Source organism: Pseudopipra pipra, chromosome 5, assembly GCF_036250125.1.
Source record: "Pseudopipra pipra isolate bDixPip1 chromosome 5, bDixPip1.hap1, whole genome shotgun sequence".
Taxonomy (NCBI): Eukaryota; Metazoa; Chordata; class Aves; order Passeriformes; family Pipridae; genus Pseudopipra; species Pseudopipra pipra.
The window spans coordinates 58,421,296-58,444,512 of NC_087553.1; the positions used below are offsets into that span (position 1 = coordinate 58,421,296).

General features: G+C 36.2%; 1 protein-coding gene across 4 annotated transcripts in view; it reads right to left on the minus strand.

Annotated features, from left to right (window-relative positions):
* Positions 1-6,551: 6,551 nt before the first annotated feature.
* The window catches only part of TAFA5 (TAFA chemokine like family member 5), a 504,297-nt gene continuing 487,631 nt past the window's right edge, over positions 6,552-23,217 (minus strand). For 3 of the 4 annotated variants that reach the window (XM_064656236.1, XM_064656241.1, XM_064656244.1), the window contains one exon: positions 6,552-9,319. In XM_064656236.1, the coding sequence (XP_064512306.1) occupies positions 9,215-9,319 (105 nt within the window). In that variant the 3' untranslated portion in view covers positions 6,552-9,214. The remainder of the gene's footprint in view (positions 9,320-23,217) is intronic. The other variant, XM_064656237.1, reaches the window with a different exon arrangement.

The window sequence follows — 23,217 nt, forward strand, 5'->3', positions numbered from 1 at the left end:
ATTTAGGGTCTACAAAATTTCAAAACTCCTACTGAAGTTACAATGGCTATATTACATCATGAGTGCAGCCCTATGTCATATTTCTCATTAATCTTTCCCATTCCTTGAAATGATCCATGCTGCTATTTGATTGGTATTTTTGATCAGCATCTGTGCTGAAAATTCTACAGCACGTGACCTTTTATTTTTTAATCTTATGCCTGTAAGTTAATGTTGGAAGTCTCAGAAGTAGGATAAATAAGAACTTGTGTGGAACACACTACATAAGTACTTGCAAGTTAGAAACAGAAAAAAGTTCCCATGAGCTTATTGACCAGAAGTCTCTGCCACCATGATTTATAGCTTTAGAATTGAACTCTATAGATCATCTCAATTTCTGTCACCGTGCAGTTCAAAGTTTTGCAGGTCTCTTGTGGAAAGAAAGACATAACCCCTTAGATGTGTAGCTGAGACATTGATATGTTTCTCATGTAGAAAAATGACCCTGGGATACAAATGAAAATGAGATATAACTGCTCATCTCAAGAGGTTATCCCAATGCTTACAATGTGAAATAGATTTTTAAAATATTTGTCTCACTAATAAATAACAAATTTTTTAGCATACATACTTCCATGAATTTATGTCACATGCAGAACAGTTCTATTACAAACAATACTAAGGGTCAAAGTGATGGAAGGAGCCTTCTCTTTCATAATAGGGGGAAAAACAGCTGTGCCATTGTCCTTCAAAAGCCATATCACAACTCCAGTGTCACAAACTCAAGCTTTGTGTCTGCATAGAAATGATATGCAATAACAGTTTCAAAACAGCAGGAATTTGAGAGCTGCTCACATTTTTTTGTAGAACTGTTGCCCAAGACATCTTTAGAACAAGTCTTCATTTTTGCTGATTTGTTGTTTTAATAAAGATACAAAAACTGGGAAGAACTTATTTCTGTGATACATCGATCCGTATATGTGAGGTATAGGCATATATTTTATCACTGAGAAATTACTTAATTGTCTGATTGGCCACAGTACAATGTCATAAAGTTTTCTGAGATTAGCTTTCATTTAGATATGATGAATATAAAAAATTGTATTTATTCATTTACTTTTCATAGTTGCCATATTTCAGGTGGGAATCCAGGAACCCGATAATTTACATGCATGGTCTAATTTCTGAATAGTGACTTTTATTAGAATTATTAACTCAAACCCAGTGCTATAAAGAACAGCATAGCTTTCCCCTGTATGTGCTCTTTGGGTGAGTCCTACTTGCACTAATAATAATGTCAAAACTCCTGTTGATTTTCCTGAGAGAAAGACAGGCCCCATTTACTGCATCTTCAGGACCCTAAAGGATCTTTTAAAACCTTCAATAAACCAAGACCCTGTTGTACTGTGACTGGTTAATTCTGTTGAAATTATTCCCTGAATTGTACTACATTGCAAAACATCAGCTTGTTTCTTTTTTCATTGCAATTTCTTTTTTCTCATATCATTTTATTGCTTTTCAACTATTCCCTTTTCTTCATCTTTCATAATCAGGTCCAATGTCTTCTTAGGCTAGCACACAAATTTACTGAGAGGGCAAGCAGCAGGCAGTGAAACAAGGGCAAACAAAGGAGTAGAAAATGGGAATTACTGGGGAAAGACATGATAGTTTTTCCTCAGCTATATCGATTAGTATGAAAGATAACAAAGAACTCATATACACGAAGGCACAAAACTCTATGTACAGAAATGTATATTCGTAGAACCACAAGTGTGTTGTATATGTATTTACCTTCCATCCCCATAATGTTCCTTTCTTTGTAGCTCATAGCATCACCTGCAAATTGTCCTCCAAATACACAGTATGTGGCATGACATAACTGTCAATTCACTTCTCCAGATGCTCCAGAAAGGGCAATGAATACCGGACAGAGAGTTAACTTGAAATGCCTAAATTCCTTTGAAGGAATGTAACTGAAAGGAATTGACAGTCTGTTCCTGATTAGACCTCTTCACCTGAACCCTTTCTATTCTTTTTCTGTTGGCATCAGCTTTTATTGTAAGAGGATAGCTTTGTGCAAGCTACTTTGTAGAGTCAGTGAGTAACCAAGGCAAGCTGTGCAGCTACTGTGAAGTGCACAAAATTATACTCTACTAATGAAATCAAACTATGTCTCCTTATGGGATTAGCAGGATGATAATTAAGCCTTCCCTGCTTCTAGATGACACAAACCCGTGAGCAGCTCCAGCTTGCCACTTTTAAAGTAGTGGTGTTTGTAGTGTATAGAGTGACAGAGCTCCATCCTTTTGTGAGACACATTGGTTTCCTGTCTGTATCAGGGATCAGGGACCTGGGTCACTTACACTGGAACACACACTGAATCAACACTTGCAATAATTTTTCCAGAGACAGAGTAAGACCTAGGAGAGATGGTTAGTAAAAGAGAACACAAAACAAAGCCACACAGCAGGAATGTCACAAAGCACTCCACAACTGCCTGAAATATAGCTGTGCTTATAATGATGCTGTCTGGCAGGATGAGACTGCACGTTACTGTGGCACGCATCAGTCCTGTGTTCTTAGGTCATCTGCACTTGCTCATACACTGTGCTCCGTTAAAAAATGCTCCAAAGGGGAGCCAAATACACCTTCGTTTAGCTACAAATGCAGGGAATGGCAAGTACCTGTGTGCCACTGCTCCGGCTGAGGCACTTAACCCAAAACCACTGTGACCAATAAGGGGTGAAACTACCAGGGCAAAATCCTCAAAAAGATTCACCCAGTCCTGAAATCTGTCTCTGACACAAGCTAATGCACTAGCCAATGCTTTAATTTTGTTAAGGTCATGAACAACAGAAACCATTGCCTTGACTCTGACTTTACAGGATGTTAGAATAAGCCCCTTAGGAGCTGAAAGATTGGTTTATAGTTTCAGCTGCATAAATTTTAGTAATGCCATAGGAAGCTGCCAGGTTTTAGGCATTTTTTGTTCTTCAAAACATTTTATTTTCTTGATATGTGCACTAAAAGGTTTATTAAAATACTTTTTTTTCTTCCATTTCGTCTGGTTACACTTGAAATTCATTTCACCTTTAAAGGAAAAGGTTTCTGAAAAATAAATCATATTTCACGAAATAAACCCTGATATTCTTCAGTCATAACACTTTGCAAAGTCATATGCAATTGAAGTCACTGGGCTTGAGAGGAAAAAACAAGTTAATGTCAATGATTTCCTTTTCATCATCAGGCTGCAACAATTTTCAAGTTTCTGTAAATATAAATTTGTCTTGTTCTTCATCTTATAATGCCTATGTATTATCTTCAAAGATTAAGAACAAAATGTCCTGAAACTAGCAGAAATCTACACAAAGTACTGTCACCATCTACTGGTGTATTTCATATGATGATGTGATGGGTCAGTACCCAGGTTAGACAGTTATGTTACAATGTACATGAATATTGCTACTCTAAATTTCTTGAATATTTGAAAGCGTGTTGAAGTTGCACGAAAGCAATATATTAACAATAATATTTTGCATCTCTAAAATCTCAAGGAACAATTACCTTCATTATTATGATGATTTTTATTTGAAAATTTGTGGTAACAAAGGAACAGTAAACCAAGCTGTTGTTGCATAGCAGTAGTAAACATAAGGGAAAATAATGTGACTTTTTTTTTGGGATAGGACTGATAATAATTGCACCCACACAAGTTTAATCTTGGGAATCCTTTCAGTGATTGCAATTCACTTTCTTTAATGAGTTCGTTCATTCAGTCTTCACTGTTCCAGAGCTTGATGCTATTAGCGCTGCTTTCTTGCACATGTAAAGAGGCTGAACAGTCAAATCACTTGTAGCAGACTACAAGACTATTGACGTATGCATTGATGGGATATTGATATATTGACATATCATGACGGGATAGACTATAGCAGTGGTGATCCACAGAAGACAGCACAGAGCACTGAATAACATAAACCTCACTAGATTGAAAATAGTGCTAGAATTCAAACCAACTTAATTCAATCAAATACAGCTGTGCTATAGACTCTGCATAGAACATGTTTTGGAAGACAGTGTTCATGTTTTTTATTTAACCTTTCATCTGTCAGTATTTATACTATGACTCAATTATAGATATTATGTAGTCTGTGATGTAAATACAGCCAAAAACAGATATTAAGCTCTGAATTGCCAAGAACACCTGAGGGAATTCAAAAACTATATGTTGCTTTTTGCAATATATGTAACCATTATTCAAGTGCTATTTCAAACTGTGTGAATACTCAAGCTGGATTTCAGGGCTGTTTTTCACAAGATACGGAATCTAAAAAACAGGAATGCCTTACTGAGAAGAGAAAGAGAGAGAGGAAGGAGGAAATAATTTTTCTCTTTCTTGTATGAGAAATGTTCTGTTCTACCAATGACAGCTATGTGGGTTATGGAGAAATCCTTAGCACATGACCTGCTCGCAAATGTTACAGTCAAATAGAATTCAGTATTATTCCCATCATTGACCTTAACAGAAGGTACATCTTTGGGTATGCAGTATGACATTGATGGCAGTGATAGAAAATGGGGAGTCTTAAAAAGATTTGTTAAGATGATTTGGTCATGCTTGTCAAATCTCAGGCATCTCTGACTCATTTCATTATTTTGTATTTTTACATTGAATCATGGGATGTTTTATATTGAGTGCTAGGATGGAAGACTGGATACTAGTATACAAATTTGACCTTGTGCAAGATGGCCCAGCCCTGCGGAGGTTGGCAATGTCTACTGAACCATGAATATGTATGTGTGATTAGTACACACTTTGCCTCACACTGCTGTCAGTTCTTCTCCAATGCTGGTCAAGTGTGACTGCAAAATCTGTCCTAAAATTTTGCAGAAATAATCTGTGCAGGCCCAAAAATATACAGAAAATGAAGAACTAAGCCAATTTGTAATCCCTTGGAACCTTGCCACCAGCAACAGACCTTGGGTAATTCATATGAGTACAGAAACCTTTTGGTTTGGCAGTTAATTTGTGTGGTAGTAGGAGAAATTGCACTCAATATCTCCCAAGTTATTTACTGTTGAAACAGAAATTCTTTCAAACATCAGTATTTTTAGGTGCTATCAGAAATTAACAGCTTAATTTCACAAGTTAAAAATCAAGTGTTAGATCTGTTTAGTATAAACTTTAGCATATGAATTCAAAGGAATTTTCTTCAGCCAGTCTTTAAAAAAAAAAATCCTGCCACATATTAGCTGTAACGGGAAAGATATGCTCATATAGAAATGATTTTCACACACCTGTCTTTAACATACATTACCTTTCTCCATAAGTCTGTCTTACAGTAAGATAGATCGTAAATGGACACCCTTTCAGCCTTACTCAAAAATCATAAAAAATTGTTTTAATCAAAATCAGCCTTCCATAACCAAAGAAGGAATATGAATGAGTGTAGTGGGTTAGCCTTGCTGTCTGCCAATTGCTCAGCCATCCATTCTCTCACTCCCCTTTCTCAGCAGGACAGGAGATGAAAAAAAAGGTGAAAAAGGTCATGGGTTGAGATAAGGGCAGGGAGATCACTCACAAGCTACTATCAAAGGCAAAGCAGACTTGACTTGGGGAAATTAATTTATTGTCAATAAAAAATACAATAGGATAGTGAGAAACAAAGACAAAATTAAAAACATCTCCTCCAAGCCCGCTTTTCTGCTCGAACTCAACTTCATTCCTAACTCTTCATACTCCTCTCCTGGTATAGTGCAGATAGGCAGGTAATGGGAGTTCTAGTCAGTTCATAATCCTTTGACTCTGCCACTCCTTCCTCATCACCACTTCTATTCCAGTGTGGTGTCCCTGCCCATGGGATAGAGTCCTTCATTAAATTCTCTAACATGGATCCTTCTTCACACCAGCTGCAGTTCTTCATGAACTGCTCCAGCAAGGTTCTTTCCATGGTGTATAGTTCAGGAATGGTTTTGGTTCCCTACATGGCTACTCCTCCTGACAGAAAACCTGATGCTGGGGTCCTCCTTCGGCCTGTGTCACTATGGTCTTCTCCACGAGTTTCAGGAGAATCTCTGCTCTGGTTCCTCAAGCACCTCCTCTCCCTCCTTCTTCATTAATCTTGGTGTCTGCAGGGCTATTTCTCTCACTTCACTTTCATTCCTTTCTCACAGCTACCACAGAGCGATTTTTTACCCTTTCTTAAATATGTTGTCACTTGACTGATGGGCTCAGCTGGGTCCAGCTTTGGGGCCATTTTGGAGCTGGCTGGAGCAGGCTGTGTCCAATACGGAACAGCCTCAGCTTCCTCTCACAGGGGCAACTCCTTCAGCACATTGTCCTACGAAAATTTTGCCATGTCAACCCAATACAATGAGTTTAACAGTTACAGACAATTCAAAGCATTTTGCTGAAGTTTGTGTGGCCTTCTACAGGCTTTTTCTTACTTCAATATTAGAGCTTTGCAGTAAAGCATCACCAAATTGTACAAAATGCTGTCAGTAAAACCAAAATCATTATTCTGAAAGCATTTCCTTATTTTTCTTTAGAAAGGTATAAAAACATGACAAAATTATGTAAATTGTTTTTATTGTATTAGCCAGGAGCATGCATCACGTCTTTCACTTTTCTTGTAACAATACAAAAAATATGGAAAATTCAATGTCAAAAAAACCAAAACCAGAAATGTAATTTAAAATATCTTACCTACAACTAAAGAATGAAAGTCTGTCTTACACATCACAATGGATATAAGAAAATCATCCACTTAATATAAGTGCTTTTTTAATAATAGGGTGTTCAACATCTTTGGAGTAATTGTTTAAAGATAGAAGGTTGTAAAAAAGAAGAATGTTCTGTCAGATTTCACAGGAGCACAGATACACTGCCAATATTTATCTGAATACTAAAGAAATTTTTAAAACTGTCACTTACACTTCTGCTTTTCTTCAGTAATTGATACTCCTGTTCTTGTCTCTAACAAACACTAACTTTTTTGAGATATTTCAATACAATCTATATGGATATGAATGCATCATTCCTTACTACAAAAAAATATGAATATGATTTAAAATCATATTGTTGTAAAACAACTTATAGATGAAGAATGGCTTACGGAATTCACAGCAGAGATGCTATTGTTCAGTTCTCCAGTCACCCAGAGTAGCTATATGATTGTAATAAAAACTTTAGGAGTCTTTTACTTTAGCTTAAGAAAAAGAAAACACAAACTTTCTATCAGAAACATGTATCTACTTTGGAACTACCAGTTTTTTAGGTACTTTGAGAGCAAACAGGAGATTACTTGCTCAGGTATCAAATTCTGTGCGGGTTTTTTGAGTCAGAGAGAATAAAGGCTGACCTCTATACTGCAGTTTTAGTTGCAGCAAGGACAATACTTTATGAAATTTTACAAATACCCTAAAATTTTCCCTCTAAAGAATATACCAGTCATAGAACTCTGCCTTCTCTTTTTTGGATAATGAAAATTCTGGATAGTGTTGTTACACAAATGTTTGGGTAATATTGGACAGTATGAAATCATACCTATGGATAGTTTTCTGGGCTATGAAGAGAGGAGGCCACTTGTATAAACCTAGTGAAACCTCCATGGATGCTACCACCCTATTCAGGCGTCTGGCTTCAAGGTCAGAGACAATTTCATGTTCAGACTCCAATGCTGTTCTTCTCATGAATGCATCAAATGGAATGGAGAATCACACTCAAAGGATGAGAAGAAAGTTAGTTTTAAAGCTGTCATTGCCAAAATTAAAAAATCACAATGAAGAGCTTGGAAATAAAAAATCTGTGCATTAGTTATTTCATATAGCTGCATCGAACACAATTTTGGTGTGGACATGGAAGTAAGTTTCACTGATTTATACTCAGTTTACTCAATTGCAACTATTTTTTTTTTCCTTTTGCTTTACAATTCTTCCTCAACAAAGAGATTAAATTTGAGTTTCTCTTCTGATTTGTCTTCTGAAAGAAGACAATTTTTTTAATTGCTTCACATCACATAGGCTTTTAAATGCCTCATAAAAGTAAAATATTTCAAATAAAAATTATTTGATACTAGACAGATCAAGGAGAAAAAGAAGAAAAAATCCTTCCTGAAAATATCTTCATTGATGAAATTACCAATGAATGAGCACATGCTGTCGGCAAGCACAAGCTTGTCGTTTTCCAGAGAGATGAGAAAGTTTGTGCATTTGATATAAATTTGAATGTGATGCCTTTGTCAATGAACAGAATAGATAATAAGCTCCTTTGAACTATAGTATCTGGGAAAACATCATGTGATACATAACACGGTTAAATATTGTTTCTAAAGCAGACATTATTTTAAAGAATTATGGTATTTACTCAGCTATCCTCCCTACCAGTAGAATCTGTTTCAATGGTAGGAGCTTCAGTTCAGGGAACTGGGCAGTACAAAAGCAAGAAACTCAAAGAATTGTGTCTTTTAAATCTGTGCAAGATATATTTCTTATGTGTTACTGTATAAAATGGTGAAAGATTCTACTATGAAAGCTAAGTGATTTATTACCTTGATATGGAGCACAGGTGAACATATTTCTTCCTTTTTCACTGATACCATTAAGAAGTATTGCTTCATTTATCTTATATATTCTACCTTCATTTATCTTACGTATTTTACCTTCAACACTTGTTAGCAAGCTGCAATACAAACTTCCAAAAGAAACTTTTGATACTCAAATAATGAGATTCCTCTGTACAAAATACAGTTCCGGAGACTTTGGAACGTCATTCTTTTCACTCCTTCTGCGGGGAGAATATTAAAAATAAATTAAAAAATAATTTAGTGATAATGTTGAAAGAACAGAAACATTGTCTTGTCTTACTAACTATCCTCTCTTTTTAAGTGTAAACAAACTAATAGCCTTTTTATAGGTAAAAAATTTTGAAAAATTCTTAGTTGAATGTACTTCATACTTCAATGTCTATGCTATTGAATGATGAATTACATTAGTTCTTGACTCATATGGTGAATAAATCAACCAGATGATTAGTAGTACAATTAAGCCATGGGGAAAAAAATAATATCAAGAACATCAACATGATACATTACAGGGTACATTTGAGAAAAGCATTACAAACAAACTCATTTTTAAATATGAGAAACCAAATAATTCTCCCCTTGCCTCCCCAAGGATGTCAAGAGCTGCAGCCAAGCTCCTTGGGACAAAACTTCAAAATCCAGCAGGAATTGGTTCACATAAGATAGATGCTTACCAGGCTGGAACACATTCTCTGTGCATTTATATGAAAGGCTTCCAACAAAGTTGCAATAATAGCATACGTGGGAGACATATGGAGCTAAGGAATTCAAGAGAAAAAAAAAGAAAAAAGAAAAATGTATTAGCTAATTTAAAGTCTAGTAACTGAAGCAAAATAAATTATAAGATCTGCCTTCTTTTCTTGTTTTTCTCACAGGACTCACTGCAAGATATTCAAATTAATTAAAATATAATTGTTTCCACTATTGAAGGCAAAGTCTGAAAAGTCAAAAATGTCTTTTCATTCAAAAAGTTTTCCTCTGGCCATCCTTCTGTATTACTCCTGACACTTTAGCAAACCTGTCACGGAGCTTCTAGGTGTTCCTGATAGTTCCAACCCATAACAGTCTATATGTCTAAAATGTTTCTACTTGATTATAAAGTCATCACACAATTAAGATTTCCCTGAAGAAATCTTATCTCTGAATCACCTCTCATATGTATTTTACCTTTCTAGAAAAGGAAGTTTGAGTAAACAGTACACGTTTCTTTTCATTTGGATGTGTAATGTAACTTAAGATGGCATAAAAAAAATTACTATGATAAAAATCACACGAGTAGTAAATTTAATTTTTCAAACAGTTAACTTATTCCAAGCAAGTGGCAGTCACACTTCTGCTATAGTTGTGATGCTTTCCAGGAATTGCTACTGTGCAGTCTAGTTTTTCTCAATTGCAAGAAATCTGGCGCACATTTTGTTGAGGAATACATCTGGTCCAGGTAGCTGGGCTCTCAAGGTGCAGACTGAGATACAGGTTGAGCTCTGGGTGGGAGTCCAAGACAATAGGCTGTGAACTGCAACCCTTTGGGATAATAAAGGACACACAGACAGGTGACTGCCAGCCAGGTGAATGCATACTGGGAGACACAGCAGGAGCTGGGAATTGCTGATCTTTTGGCTAACAAAGGAGATGAGGACTGCTGACGCCAGCGGGGTGGATGGACACAAAGAGGGCTGCAGAAGCCGAAGAGTCAAGGAAGAGTGAGACTTGCTTGCAGAGTGTGAGGGTATTAAAGCCCACTGGTTCCTTTGCTGGGGGCCCCTCTTCAGAGGCTCCAGCTCGAGCTGTTTCTGTGTTACTGCACTGGGAATAAATGGCTTTATGGAACTTGACGTCAGAGACTCTGCTGTGGGAAACCTGGGGTCAAACCAGAAAGGAAACCTGGTCTGGCTGTGTGTGAGTGGGGTGTGCAGGGAGTCAAGCAGGGACCTGTCAGTCACTGGAGCCACTGCTGTGAAGGGGCTCCAGTCCCAGCAGTGAAAGTCTCTGTTGTTGGGAGTGGGACTGACAGTCTCTCATGAATGGTCAGAGTGGGAAGTTTCCTTAAAAATCTAAAATTTTAATTTTCATTTCTGCTTTTTAATGTAAATATTTCATATATTGAGAGACAAAACATCCCAATTCCATAAAAAAAAAGAACACCACAATAGAACAAACATACACATAGTTTACCATACAAAAAAAGCTCAAGGCTGTAGCCAAGGCCTCTGCTATCATGATAAAACTAATGTATACAAAACTTCCTAAGTGGACCCCAAGTGGACCATGCCCTCTGCTACAGGCAAATGTCATATTATATGGAATATCACTTTCATTAGGTTACTATGTCACCTCTCAACTTCTTCCCCAGCCTACTGGTGAAGAGGAGAATGTTGGAAAGACAGCTCTGATGCTCTATCAGCACTGCTCAGCAGTAGCCCAAATGCTGGTGTGTTATCAACACATTTCTAGCTACCGATACAAAGAACAGCATTTTGTGGGATGCTGTGAGGAAAATCTTAAAATTAATATCAACCAGACCCAATGCACACATCCTGTCCTAAAATTTTAGAACTAATTATTACTCTCACATTCTTCCTTCACTGCAATGAGTTCATCACTTTCCTTTGATATGACTCTTTTCTGGGACAGAGAGGATATTGCTCACAGTTTTACTGAATCAGCACTCTGGGCTCATTTTACTTTTGCATCAGAAAAAGCATAGACGTAAATTTATTTTCCAGCCTGAAAACTTTTGCTAATTATTATTAAAACCATAAAGCTACCACTGCCTGGTACAACTGTGTTCAGCTTCTGCAGTACATGAACATGAGTAGCAGCAATTCTTTTATGTTTGAAGTGAATGGAAAATATTCTAAAAAATTCCACTCTTCTTTATGAAAAACAGCCTGTTTATAGAGTTAAATCTCTCACTGTGGAAATTTAAGGTCTTGGCTCACTGTAAATGTGGCAAAGCTCCAGAAGTTAACATGCTCTTTGGAGGTGAACCCTTCAAGCTCAGCTCTTTGGTATTGATTGTGACATTTTCTTGTCAGCATGAACATCCAATATCCAACTTAGGCAATATTTCTCATTAAGTTGTATAGACTATGAACAGCATAAACTTAAACAAATATGCAGTGTCAGAGCACAGGCAAAGTACAGCACGCAGTTTTAATAAACTGAAAACAATACATCTGACAATCGTCTCTAATTTTACCTTTGACACAGTTTATGTTTTATTCCATCCAGCATCCCTCTTTTTGTCATTACTCTAGGTTCTGCTTTTGTAATCTTTCTTTTTTTCCCAAGTGAGTGGCTTCATGGAAGGCTTGATACTACTTCACTGTATTCAACAATAATACCCTCGTTGGCAGCAATGGTCCAGTATCAAGCTCATCTCTAAGAAAGCAAAACTTTTATTACCACTGCTCTGTTAAGAGTTGGATACTCTTCTCTACTGGTTCTTCTCTAGACTCACAGATTTTAAAGCACGAAGAAAGCAGCATGATGAGTTAATCTATTATCTTGCATAGAATAGAGCATATCATTTCACTTCATTCTTATAATGCATTCATTACTTCCAACTGTATTATCTCTTTCTAAAAGACAGTTCTCTGGAGTGAGTGACATACAAGGTAGAATGTGTCATGGCCTTTGGTTAAATTGTTCCAATGTCTCATTAAATCGCTAAACAATTACATTTCAATTTTCAGTTTGTTTCATTCATGATGAAGTCACCTCCTAAACTTCTCTTCAATAAACCAAAAAGCATGTCTCTGTTAAGGCACACTGTCAAAACAAGCATACTTTTATCTGTGTTTTCTGAAGCTGTTTCAATCTGTCATCATTGTTCTAAAGAGCTTCACACAGTCAGTATTCAGGTAATGACCTCACTAATGTAATGGACTGTGGTAATAAAATTTCCGTCTTTCTACTCAATAGTCTCTTGCTTATTGAGGCTCAATAGTCTGAAGGTGTTATCTGCCATGGGAACACTCAAAGTTCTTTCTGAATACTCACATTTCAAATTTTGAATTTTGTATTTGTTAATAAAGATATCAGATTACACCTTGCAGAAAGCAGAATCTGATCCATTTTACTTATTAGCTTTGAGGTATTAAACAAAAGTAAATTTCAGGAATCCTGTGTATTCCTTGTACAGAGATAATTTGCCTTTTCAAACACACATATAATTACAGTTTACCAGACAGAGCTATAGAATTATTTTCAAATTTCCCAAAATTTCAAATTCCCCAAAGCTTAGAAGACTATATCCAGTATATGTATATAAATTGAGCATATCTTTGTGACTGTAAAAGACATGAAAAATACCCAAAATGTGTAGAAATTTCGACAAATCAGAAATTAGAGGAAGAAAAAAGATAAGTAGAAGTAAAATGATGGAAGAGGAAAACCCTAAAAAACAGAGAAGTAGTTTGAATTAAAGCATTGGGAATGAGGGAATAACTCTGTTGTTTTGTGGAAAAGCTAGACACTGTAGTTGGATGAGATTTAAACTGTAAAAGGCTTTCCATATTAATGGGAAATAACAAGGTTGCTAAATAACAGTATGATAGATGTTGTTAAATCAGCGGGTCCAGACAATTTTGCCTACAAGTGCTTTAAAGAGTCAGCTGAGCAGATCACTTGATCATCAGTGATGATTTTCAATAAGTCTTGGAGCACTGGAGCATTTCCAAAGGGTTGGAATGAAGCTAATGTTATGCCAATATTTTAAAAGTATAAATGGGACATCTAATTATAGGCCTGTCATCCTGACATTGATCCCAGACAAATTATGGAACAAGAGGTATGGGATTTGATGAATAACCTATTAAAAGAGTATAATATAATTAATGGCAATCAGCATGGGCTTATAGGAAAGACATACTTTCAAACTTGCTTGTAAGCTGATCAGGAAAAGCTATCATTGGACTTGGATAAGGATGGTGCTGATGATCTTATTTTACTTCTATAGGTCGTTTAGTTTCATAATGCACCTGCTGATTAACAAAGAAGAAATTGCAAACACCAACATTATACATATTAAACTGAATAAAAGCTTCTAACATCTAGGCTTTAATATACTGTATTTAAGGAACCATCAAAGAGTGTGTTCTTCTAAAAACATGCCAAAGGGCTTATTTTTGTCTTTATTTGCAGCCTCAGTAAAACAACATTTTTGCTAAAAGAATATAGTGGATAACACAGCAACTGGAGGAGGGGTAAATGAAGGAAAGTAAAGATTGCTGACAAGAAGTTGTAATCCCTCTGATATTTAGGATAAAACAATATTTTATTATAGGCAACAAAAATTATGTATCTAGGGACAACAGTGTAAAGAACACTCAGGAAATGGGAACTCTATCCTGAAGATTAAAAGTCTAAAACCTTGGGGATGACACAGTAACATACTACATCTGGAAAAACCTAATGCAAACCTGGCTTATGCAGCGTTCAGACTATCCTTCTTAGAATATGAACTCTATCTCTGTACTCCTCAATTAAAGAAGGACACTGATATATTGAAAAACAAGTACAGAAAAACATTGGAAATGTACTGAAGCATCAGGAAGTAAATCTTACAGCTAAACTTAAGGTACTGCTTTAAATTTTCTGATGCACCAGTTTCTTTGCCTCTTTTAGCATAGAGAGCATAGCAACAACTTTGATAGGAAGAAGTCACCTTTCTTGACTATTCCCAAGGAGTTCAATCTGCTTAAGAACTACAAAAGAAGGTAAAGGATTCATTTGACCATAAGCCATCTGTACTTACATTCAGAACAGAAATATGGCTGTGGAAAAATGTGATAACCAGAATCCCTTTACAAGACAGTGAAGCTTCTTTTTTTTCTCCTCTAAAATAATACACTAATTCTAACAGAAAGTGTAGTTAAATCATTAGCTGTGAACTTGTTTGACTGCAATCATTTCCCACACTAATTGACTTCCACAAGTCAGCACTAATACATTATTCCCACAGATTTTGCTCTTGCTATGTGCTGTCCTTCATGGATCCTCTTTAATTCAATAGAATTTATGAGATTTATGATCAATGTGAATTCAGTCACTGTATAAAAACAACTTTAAGTACCGAAATCCAAATGAATTATTTCCCTACACTTTTTATTATCTTCTGACAAAAATGGGAAAAAACCACCCACCACCAAAAATCTACAGAATAATCTGTAGGCAGTAGTAAAAGAAGTAGCACAGATTATTTCTTTGGGCACCAGAAAGTAAGATTGTAATGTGTAAAGTCAGAATTTGCTTGTCAGTTTAGCTGATTTTCATTCAGCTTGTAACAAATTTCCCTTTCTTTGGAACAGAACACAAGGAATATTATATTCCAAATGTTTGGTTTGATTTCTAGAGAATACTACATATTTCTGTACTTTGAGGAATAAAGAATATGTGTTCCTCTTTTTTATGGCTAAAAGGTAATGCTTTGAAATGCTTTAGTTTCACCTGGCTGTTTATGCAGTAACCTATTTTGAACAAAATTGTTTGAGAGCATTCCCAGCCCATTCTGAGGAATCAAATACACAATCTTGTGAATCAAAACTGAGATATTATAACCATAAAATTTTACTTTACTGGACGTTGACCATATCAGTGTCCACTGAATTCAGCATGATACTAACTAAAACTCTCAAACAGCAATGTCAAGGAGAAACAGTATTCCATAAACTGATTCAGGACTCCTCTGCATAGCAGACAAAAAAGTAATTGAAGAAATAGTTACTTCTTTCAGTGCTGGTTGTTCCACTGCTCTCCTTTGATTGTGAAAAAATTAGCGATATAAAATTCAAAGCAAAGAAATGTTGAAAAATAAGAATATTTTGAAAACCAAGCTTAGAACAAAACTGAGTTGGCTTTGCAGCCCCAATGCTACTATACAGGACCAGTACCAGTAATTAGCCAACTGAAGTTCATACAAATTTCTAAAGACTTTCCAAGTAAGGAATACTATTTTGAAAAAGAGTAAATAATAGAAGCCTTATTTTATTAAATACCACAAAAACCTGCTTATATATTTCCATCAAAATGTGGTAGAGCAGTTGAAGAGCAGAAACACATACAAGAATACGACTTTCCAATGATGCAGTGCCAGAGTTAAATTTTAACTGGAGAATGATTTTATAACAAGCAAAAAATGCATTATCTTGCTATTAATTGATTGGCAAAAGCCAGAACAATCACTATGAATGTAACAGATTACCTGATTCCTAAGTATTTCACACTGCCAAGGTACTGGAGTGTGAAATTAGTGAAGCACTTATGCAATATACAGGCATTGTGAATATGATTATACCTAAGAGATGATTCTAGTAATGATAATTTGAAGCTCAGGCTAGAACAATTACTCATTTACATCAGGTGATAAGGGTGACAGTTTTAAAGTTAAAGGTCTCCATCTTGATTCCTCCAGGCTAACAGCATGTGTATGGATGTAGCCAATGTAGCCATGCAGCAAGTAGTGTGGAAAGTTTATTTTCAGTTGAGAGGGATGATTTTATGAGTCCTGTGTGGTGAATATATAGCTAAGGGAATATTTAGCTATGGCTCAGTGTGTTATGTAGAGCACTAAGCCATGGAATATATTTAAAGAAGAGAAGAGAAGAGAACAGAACAGAACAGAACTCTCTTAAGAGATCTACAAAGGTCATTTAGTCCAGTTGCGATATTTTGCTCATCCAGTTTACAGGCTGTAAAGTTGTACATTGACTGCAAAATTATAAGGTTGTTGAAAATTATGAATAGTCTAAAATGACACAGTAAAAATTATGAACGGAGAAAAATCATCTAAGGTTAAATCTAGGTGCTGATCACAAAGTGTCTGTTTGGATACTTAGTCAGAGTCAGCTGCTCATGAATGTAGACAGGTTGTGCTCATACTTCAATTCACAGAAATGTCAGTGGTGATCAGTAGTAAACCACAACCAATGGCATTTCTTAGAGCAAGGGCATCAGTTCAGTCTCTTTGTCTTTTTCAAGGGGATCATTTTGGAAGATGCAGGTTCTCCACTCTGTCAGTAAGGACACAGCAAGAAGAACTTGATCTTCACAGACTACTCAGTGAAGTTGTCTTCTGATCAGGTTAGGAAAATCAAGCTATCTATCTATCTATCTATCTATCATCTATCTATCTATCATCTACCTATCTATCATCTATCTATCTATCATCTATCTATCTATCATCTATCTATCAATCTATCTATCTATCTGTCATCTATCTATCATCTATCTATCTATCATCTATCTATCTATAATCTATCTATCTATCATCTATCTGTCATCTATCTATCTATCTATCATCTATCTATCATCTATCATCTATCTATCATCTATCTATCTATCTATCATCTATCTATCTATCTATCATCTATCTATCTATCTATCTATCTATCTATCTATACCTGCTGTAAGAGACTTGCATAATGGGCCAAGCTTTTTACACGACTTGAATTCCCCTATGTTTAGGAAAAAATATTTCTTACCTCTATCCCTTTGGTATGCCAAGGTTGCCAAGACAGACTCCTTGCTATGCTCCTGGTAGCATGCAGCCAGAACCAGGAGCCAGAACCAGGTCTGTAAGAAGGCTGAGATAACAGGTAGGGAATGAGTAAACTCTGGGTAGTTTAGATTGGGCAGCCTGGTCATTTTTCATGAACCAAGGGAGTCCCATTAAACACCAGTGGAAAACCTCTCTGCCCTAGGAAAATAGCATCTATAATACTGTCCATTTTATTGGCCACTCCATCCGGAGCTTCAGTGAGAAGGCAATAAGGTCCCAGATCTACCAGATCTATCACAAGTAAAAGTTCTTTTTTTTTTTACTGCCATTTGGAAAAGAGGTCATTTTTTCTTTTTTTCTACTTCACTAATGTTATACACCTGTAAAAATGTCTTGAATAAAACTTATATAGACAAGAATGCTCTCAGGCACATGGTATGATTCTCGGGGTGTCCCACACAGGATCATCATCAATGATCCTGATGGGTCCCTTTCAACTCAGCATATTCTATGATTCTATGAATTGAGACATAGATTAGAAAGAAACAGCCCAGTTATGACGATATATCTTGAATTTTGCAAAAGAGTTTTGACCATTTCTACAATCTCTATTATATCTCAAATCTGTATTTAGCGTGAACGGACAGTTCCCTCTGCAGCTGGATGTACCATCAACCATTCCTAGAATTCCAGTAGACAGTCTGAACTTTAAAAGAATCCCATTCTCTTGAAATAGCACAATCCCAGTATTTAAAGTTGTTTTTATACAGTGACTGAATTGACATAATCTCTTATTCTGTCAGCAAAGCCAACTTTCATAGAGCTTCTCAAGCACTGATGTTTGAAAGGAAAAAAACCCAACATTTCTTTGAATGTGGGCCAGAAAATATCTTGTTCTTCAGGAAAATGTGATCACAAATACATGGAGGTGGTTGTCCTAGGCATCTTTATCTTTCTACTCCTTTGTATTGATGTCCTCAAGCAAGAATTCTTAATTTCATTTCGAACATATTACCTGCTGAATTATAAATCTAGAAACACTGACAACTAGCCTGAAGTAAATTTATTTTAATATAATGTGAAACTTTTATTTGGATCCTATCTTCCTTCAGTGGCAATATAATCACCAAGATAATTTGCATGATTGGCTAGAAAACTCTTTTTCCATACTGCACATGTGTATCGGGGAGGGTTACTGTATCAGGGAGAGTCCGAGATATGCAGACACGAAAAACAGACACTGTTGCTAGCTCAACAAAAAACCCAATATTTATTACAAAAGGTGGCCAAGAAAATGAACAAACTCAAAAGGGAGGAACGAGTAGAGGAATAAGCCCCCAGCGCGATCTCCCCAGTTACCCAGCTGTTGCCTATAACGTTATCTTACCGACCTAGCATGCCTATAATTACCCATAGCAGAAGCGGCATCCTCGGAGAGTCAGTAGGTTAACAAGCTGGCAAGCGTCCCCGCCAAAAGGAAATGTTGTCCTTGAAATAAGCTAGCTCCCCAACACAGAAAGCATGTCTGCTTTCATACAGTTCATTGAGTACACCTGTCCAGGGAGGTGTGGCCAGTACCACCCCGTCAGGGATTCTCAATCCCACCCCCTTGGTTATGTAAGTGCACCCCTTCTGCACATGCATGAGAACTTTGGAAAATCCCCTCATGCATGCGCAGTGAGTCCTGGGGTTCTTTCCCAATTGAGTCTGGGGGCGAGGCTTCCTCATCTCATCATCACTTTCTCCTCCAAATGCCCTTGACAAGCCATTGACCAATCACAGGAGACCAATTAAAACAGTTTATACAGAAGTTCTTCCTCCAAGGCCAAATTCACTGTTTTATCAGTGAATTTGGCAGGGAGAACTATAAACTACTGCAGGTGGCTAAGGCCAAACACAGACCAAAAATATCATCCCAGCTTCGTCCCAATACAATATGCACACATGAAAACTCATGCTGATTTATTTTCTTATGTATTTCAAAATGCAACTGAACACAGTTCTTTCCTTTTGAACCTAAGATTCATGAGTCTACAGAACAAGTACATTTTTTAAAAATATTTGAGGGAGGAGATGTTTTAGATATTGCTATTGAGACATTAGCTTTCATCTTTCCTAAAAATTTTAATAATAAACATGGGTGGAATCAGTAATGGTCTCATTCCAACAACATTTCAACAACTTGCTTTAACATGAGCCACAGAACTAATATCTGAGAGGGTGACACATTATTCTATTCTAAGCTGATCATTAACTAATACAGATGTTGCCAGATATGTGCTATTTTGTAAGTAATCAGTCCTTTTCAGATTCCAGCGTGATGGAGACAATATTCACGGATGCTGATATTTTCTGAAAGAAGTTACTGTAAGAACAACACCAGAACCACTTATGCATATTAGCCAAGCAATTTTTGTTTCTTTGTAATCGGTTATCCACCCTGTCTGAATTTCTCTCACAAGACCTCAGACATTTCTAAGGAGATGACTTTTTTCCACATATAGAAGAACATGCTGATGAAATTTTCCTTTGTCCTGATGTCTATAAAGCCCATATCAACAAATTCAATTTTCAAGTTACTAATCTCCACATTTCATTACTTTTTTCCTTAAATTAATCTGAGCTTTCAAAAAGCTAAAAGTTCTCACAGACTGTGACTGAGCTTACCCAGGCTCTCCTGGCACCTCAAGCCGACCAAAGTGGTTATTCATAATGCAATGGTGCTACAAAAAATAATTATATTCACCTTCTATCAAAACATTTTTTGTGTAGTAGACTTGTTCTTGCATTTCCTCACATCTCAGGAAGGCGTAAAATGAGGACGAGGGACCACTGTGAGAGCCAATAGTGTGAGATGGAACTGACACTGAAATAAAAGCTGGGATGAAAAGAAAGAGAAATGAAATCAGCTGGTAAACTATTGCATGAGTAGTAGAGAGGAATCTAGCAAAGACATAGAACCTTAAAATAACAACTGTAGCCTTGTCAGGAGAGATGGATAAAGGCCACGAAGAAGGAAAACTTAAAAAGCATATGAATAAAAAGCAGAACAAAAATTGATAGGAGACTTCTGAAACAATACTTGTCCTGGCATCAGCGGTCTATTTTAGAACAGGAATAATATAGAAAAACAAACAAAAAAAGCCATACAAAAACATAAGTGGGGGGAATGTCACCACTAGTTGCACATGCCTATGCCTCTTCCCATTTGTTTGCCAGTTAGAATCACCTGCACAAAGGAATAGTGAAGGGTGCAATAATTTTCATTCATAAGACATTACAGCGGAAAGGCAAATAAAGTGGAGCAGTTAGTCTGAGCAATTAGTTCTTATCATTCAGTTTGTAAAACTGATAAAAATGCATGACCTTCATCAAATGTCACTGAAACCTTCTCTCTTCACCTGTACAATAACATAAACCAGGGATTTTTCTTTACTGCATCACTCATAGAAGAGGTCCAGATGATGGAACTGAAGTTCTTCGTCATCCAGTTGAAGATTCAGGGAATGCAAATTGTATCATGTATTAGAAATTTTTAGTTTCTTCCACTTGCTTTTACGAGAATTAGGAATATATATGCAAAAATTCACAATACATCTACAGGTCTGACATTCAGATTCTCAGATTTCCTCACTGACCTGACATAGGAGGTGAAATAATTTGTCTCAAGGCTTTAAACAAGGTAGAAAAAGAGAAAGAAAATGTTCTCTGAAAAAAGTAAAAAGACTTGTAGGTCAAGTGCTGGACTTGCACTCAGGAGACCAGTGTTCATTTCCTGATTCAATAGCACATTCATTATATAACACTGAGCAGATCTATGTCTCTGCCTCCCATTTGCAGAGCAAAGATAACGCTGTTTAACACCCTCTACCCACAACATCCCAAAAACTACTATGAATTGCTGAAGCTTTCTAATGATTGTATATTCACAACTTTGTCCGTATAGTCTCTCTTAGGAAGAGGCTGAAGGGAAGGAATAAGCCAGCATTTCCTTTCCCACCAAAAATTTCCTTCCTCTGTTATCAGCTAACCTGACTGGTTTTGTTACTGTTCAGCTACTCTCACTCTATTGTCCTTGTATTGGTCTGGTAACCCATAGTCAAACTCCAAGAACGTTACCACTCTCGAGAGTCCTTCAGATTATGTATTGTCTTATTTATGCTTGCTTCTACCCTGGATATCATCTTTTCTGCTCCTGTAAATTCTTTCTTCAAGGAAAATCAGAGATGCAGGAAAATATATGTAGATAAATCCTTAGAAATGATCTTTGGAAATGAATACAAAGCTTGATTGTAAAATGTAGACAAAATAGTATTTGGTGCTCAGCAACCAGGCCACCTCCCTCCACCACCCTCCTGTCATTCATAGGAAAACAGTCCTTGTTAATTATGTATTGCAATTTATGCCAGAATAACGTGTCATATGAGTCTATGTCCAGAAAAAAACCAAAGTAACAGTAAGTGATGTCTTAAAGCAGAGAAATAATTTTTGAAAAAAAATTGCTTACAGAGAAAATAATTTTTTAAATGTTATTAAGGCAACACTGAAAAGACCATTTCTTCATTAAATCATCCCTGTTGGGTGTCGAATGTGTTCTAGTTTTGAAAAAAGTGATTCTCAAGTGATGCTATAAATTTCACACAAATGTTCCAGTTATTTATCAAGTGATTAATACTAAATATATTATTGTAGTATTACAGATTTCTATTTTTACTGGAATCTTAAAAATGCTGCTTCAGACATGCCCTTTTCCTGTTATTTATCGATACAGAAAATGTTTTATTCTCATTTGGCAACTTATTTCTTTATTTTCCTAAGATTCACATCATAATTTTGCTCATAAAAATGTTTTGAAGCTGTATTCATTTTAATAATTTAACAATAATACTGATCATGTAATGTTTGAAGTGCCTCTTCAAATGGAGTTTAGACTTTTTATACTGTAGGATTTTATTATGGAGTTTTCCGAGGTAAAGAGCTGAATTTTTTCCACTCAAGCTGTTTTATATTCATAAATTAATTTATTTTGATAGGAAAAATTTCATTGCAGGCTGAGCTCACAATGTCACATAATTAGTGTTGGATTCCTTCCTTGCTTTAGCTGGATAAGCTCTCCAAAATGAACAAAACAAGTTTGAATGCAGTTCTTTTCTCCTCTCTCAGACGCAAGGCTTTGGGCAAGAAGACTTTTCTTTGGTAACTACCTGATTTTTCATTTGAGTTTAGGGTTTATGTGAAGGGAAGAGGACTCCATTGTCAATGTTTTGAGTTCGAAATGGGAGCCAGAAATTGTGAGTCCATAGCAGTGAGTGCTTTTTTAAGTACTCTGTCTCTGAGCTGCTCTCTCTCTTACTTTAGGACACTGATGGAGATATCTATTGTCCAATAATCTAAACAAATTAACAGTTTATATGATGGGACTTACTTTATACTTGTGTATGTCAAATGTCTGGGGAATCTAGCTCCTGCTGCCTGATCCAAATCAAATACAGGGAAATGCTAGGCTTTCTATTAAAGTCCAAAATAGAAACATCAAGCTACTGTTTTCAGGTGGCACACAGCATCTCTCTTCTGAACTGACTATTAGTCTTAATACACTGTTCATGTATTTTACTCAGAAACACAGCAGACATTATTTCCTGTTCCCAGAATGCCAAGAATGATTTCTCAGTACTAAGAAAAGCCATCATTTTTTTCTCTGTAATTTGCTTCTTTATTCACTCTTTTGAAATGTCAACCTGGAAAAAAATTAAAATCAGAGGATGTATTATTATAGGCATTTTAAAAAGAATACAGGTACCAAGCTGGTAAGAAATGCATTACTTCTAAGTGAGGCTTGTCTTGTCACACTACTGTCATTTCTTTATGTCTGAATTACAGTAATTTTTAAATCCTAATCTTAATTTAGGGCAATAGGATGCTCACAGCTACTACATTCTGTAAGTGTTTGCATTTGCTGCACATTGACATTTTATTGAATGGACACCTAGAACAAATTATACATATAGGATAAGTGACAAGCAATAGAGGCAAGTATAGACGTATCTGTGTATAACAGTAACTGTAAGGGATAGGCAAGGTAGCATTTTCATATGTCCATCAAATTTTACTGAAAACCTCTAAAGCTGATCAGAGAATTACAGTTCAAATAATCTC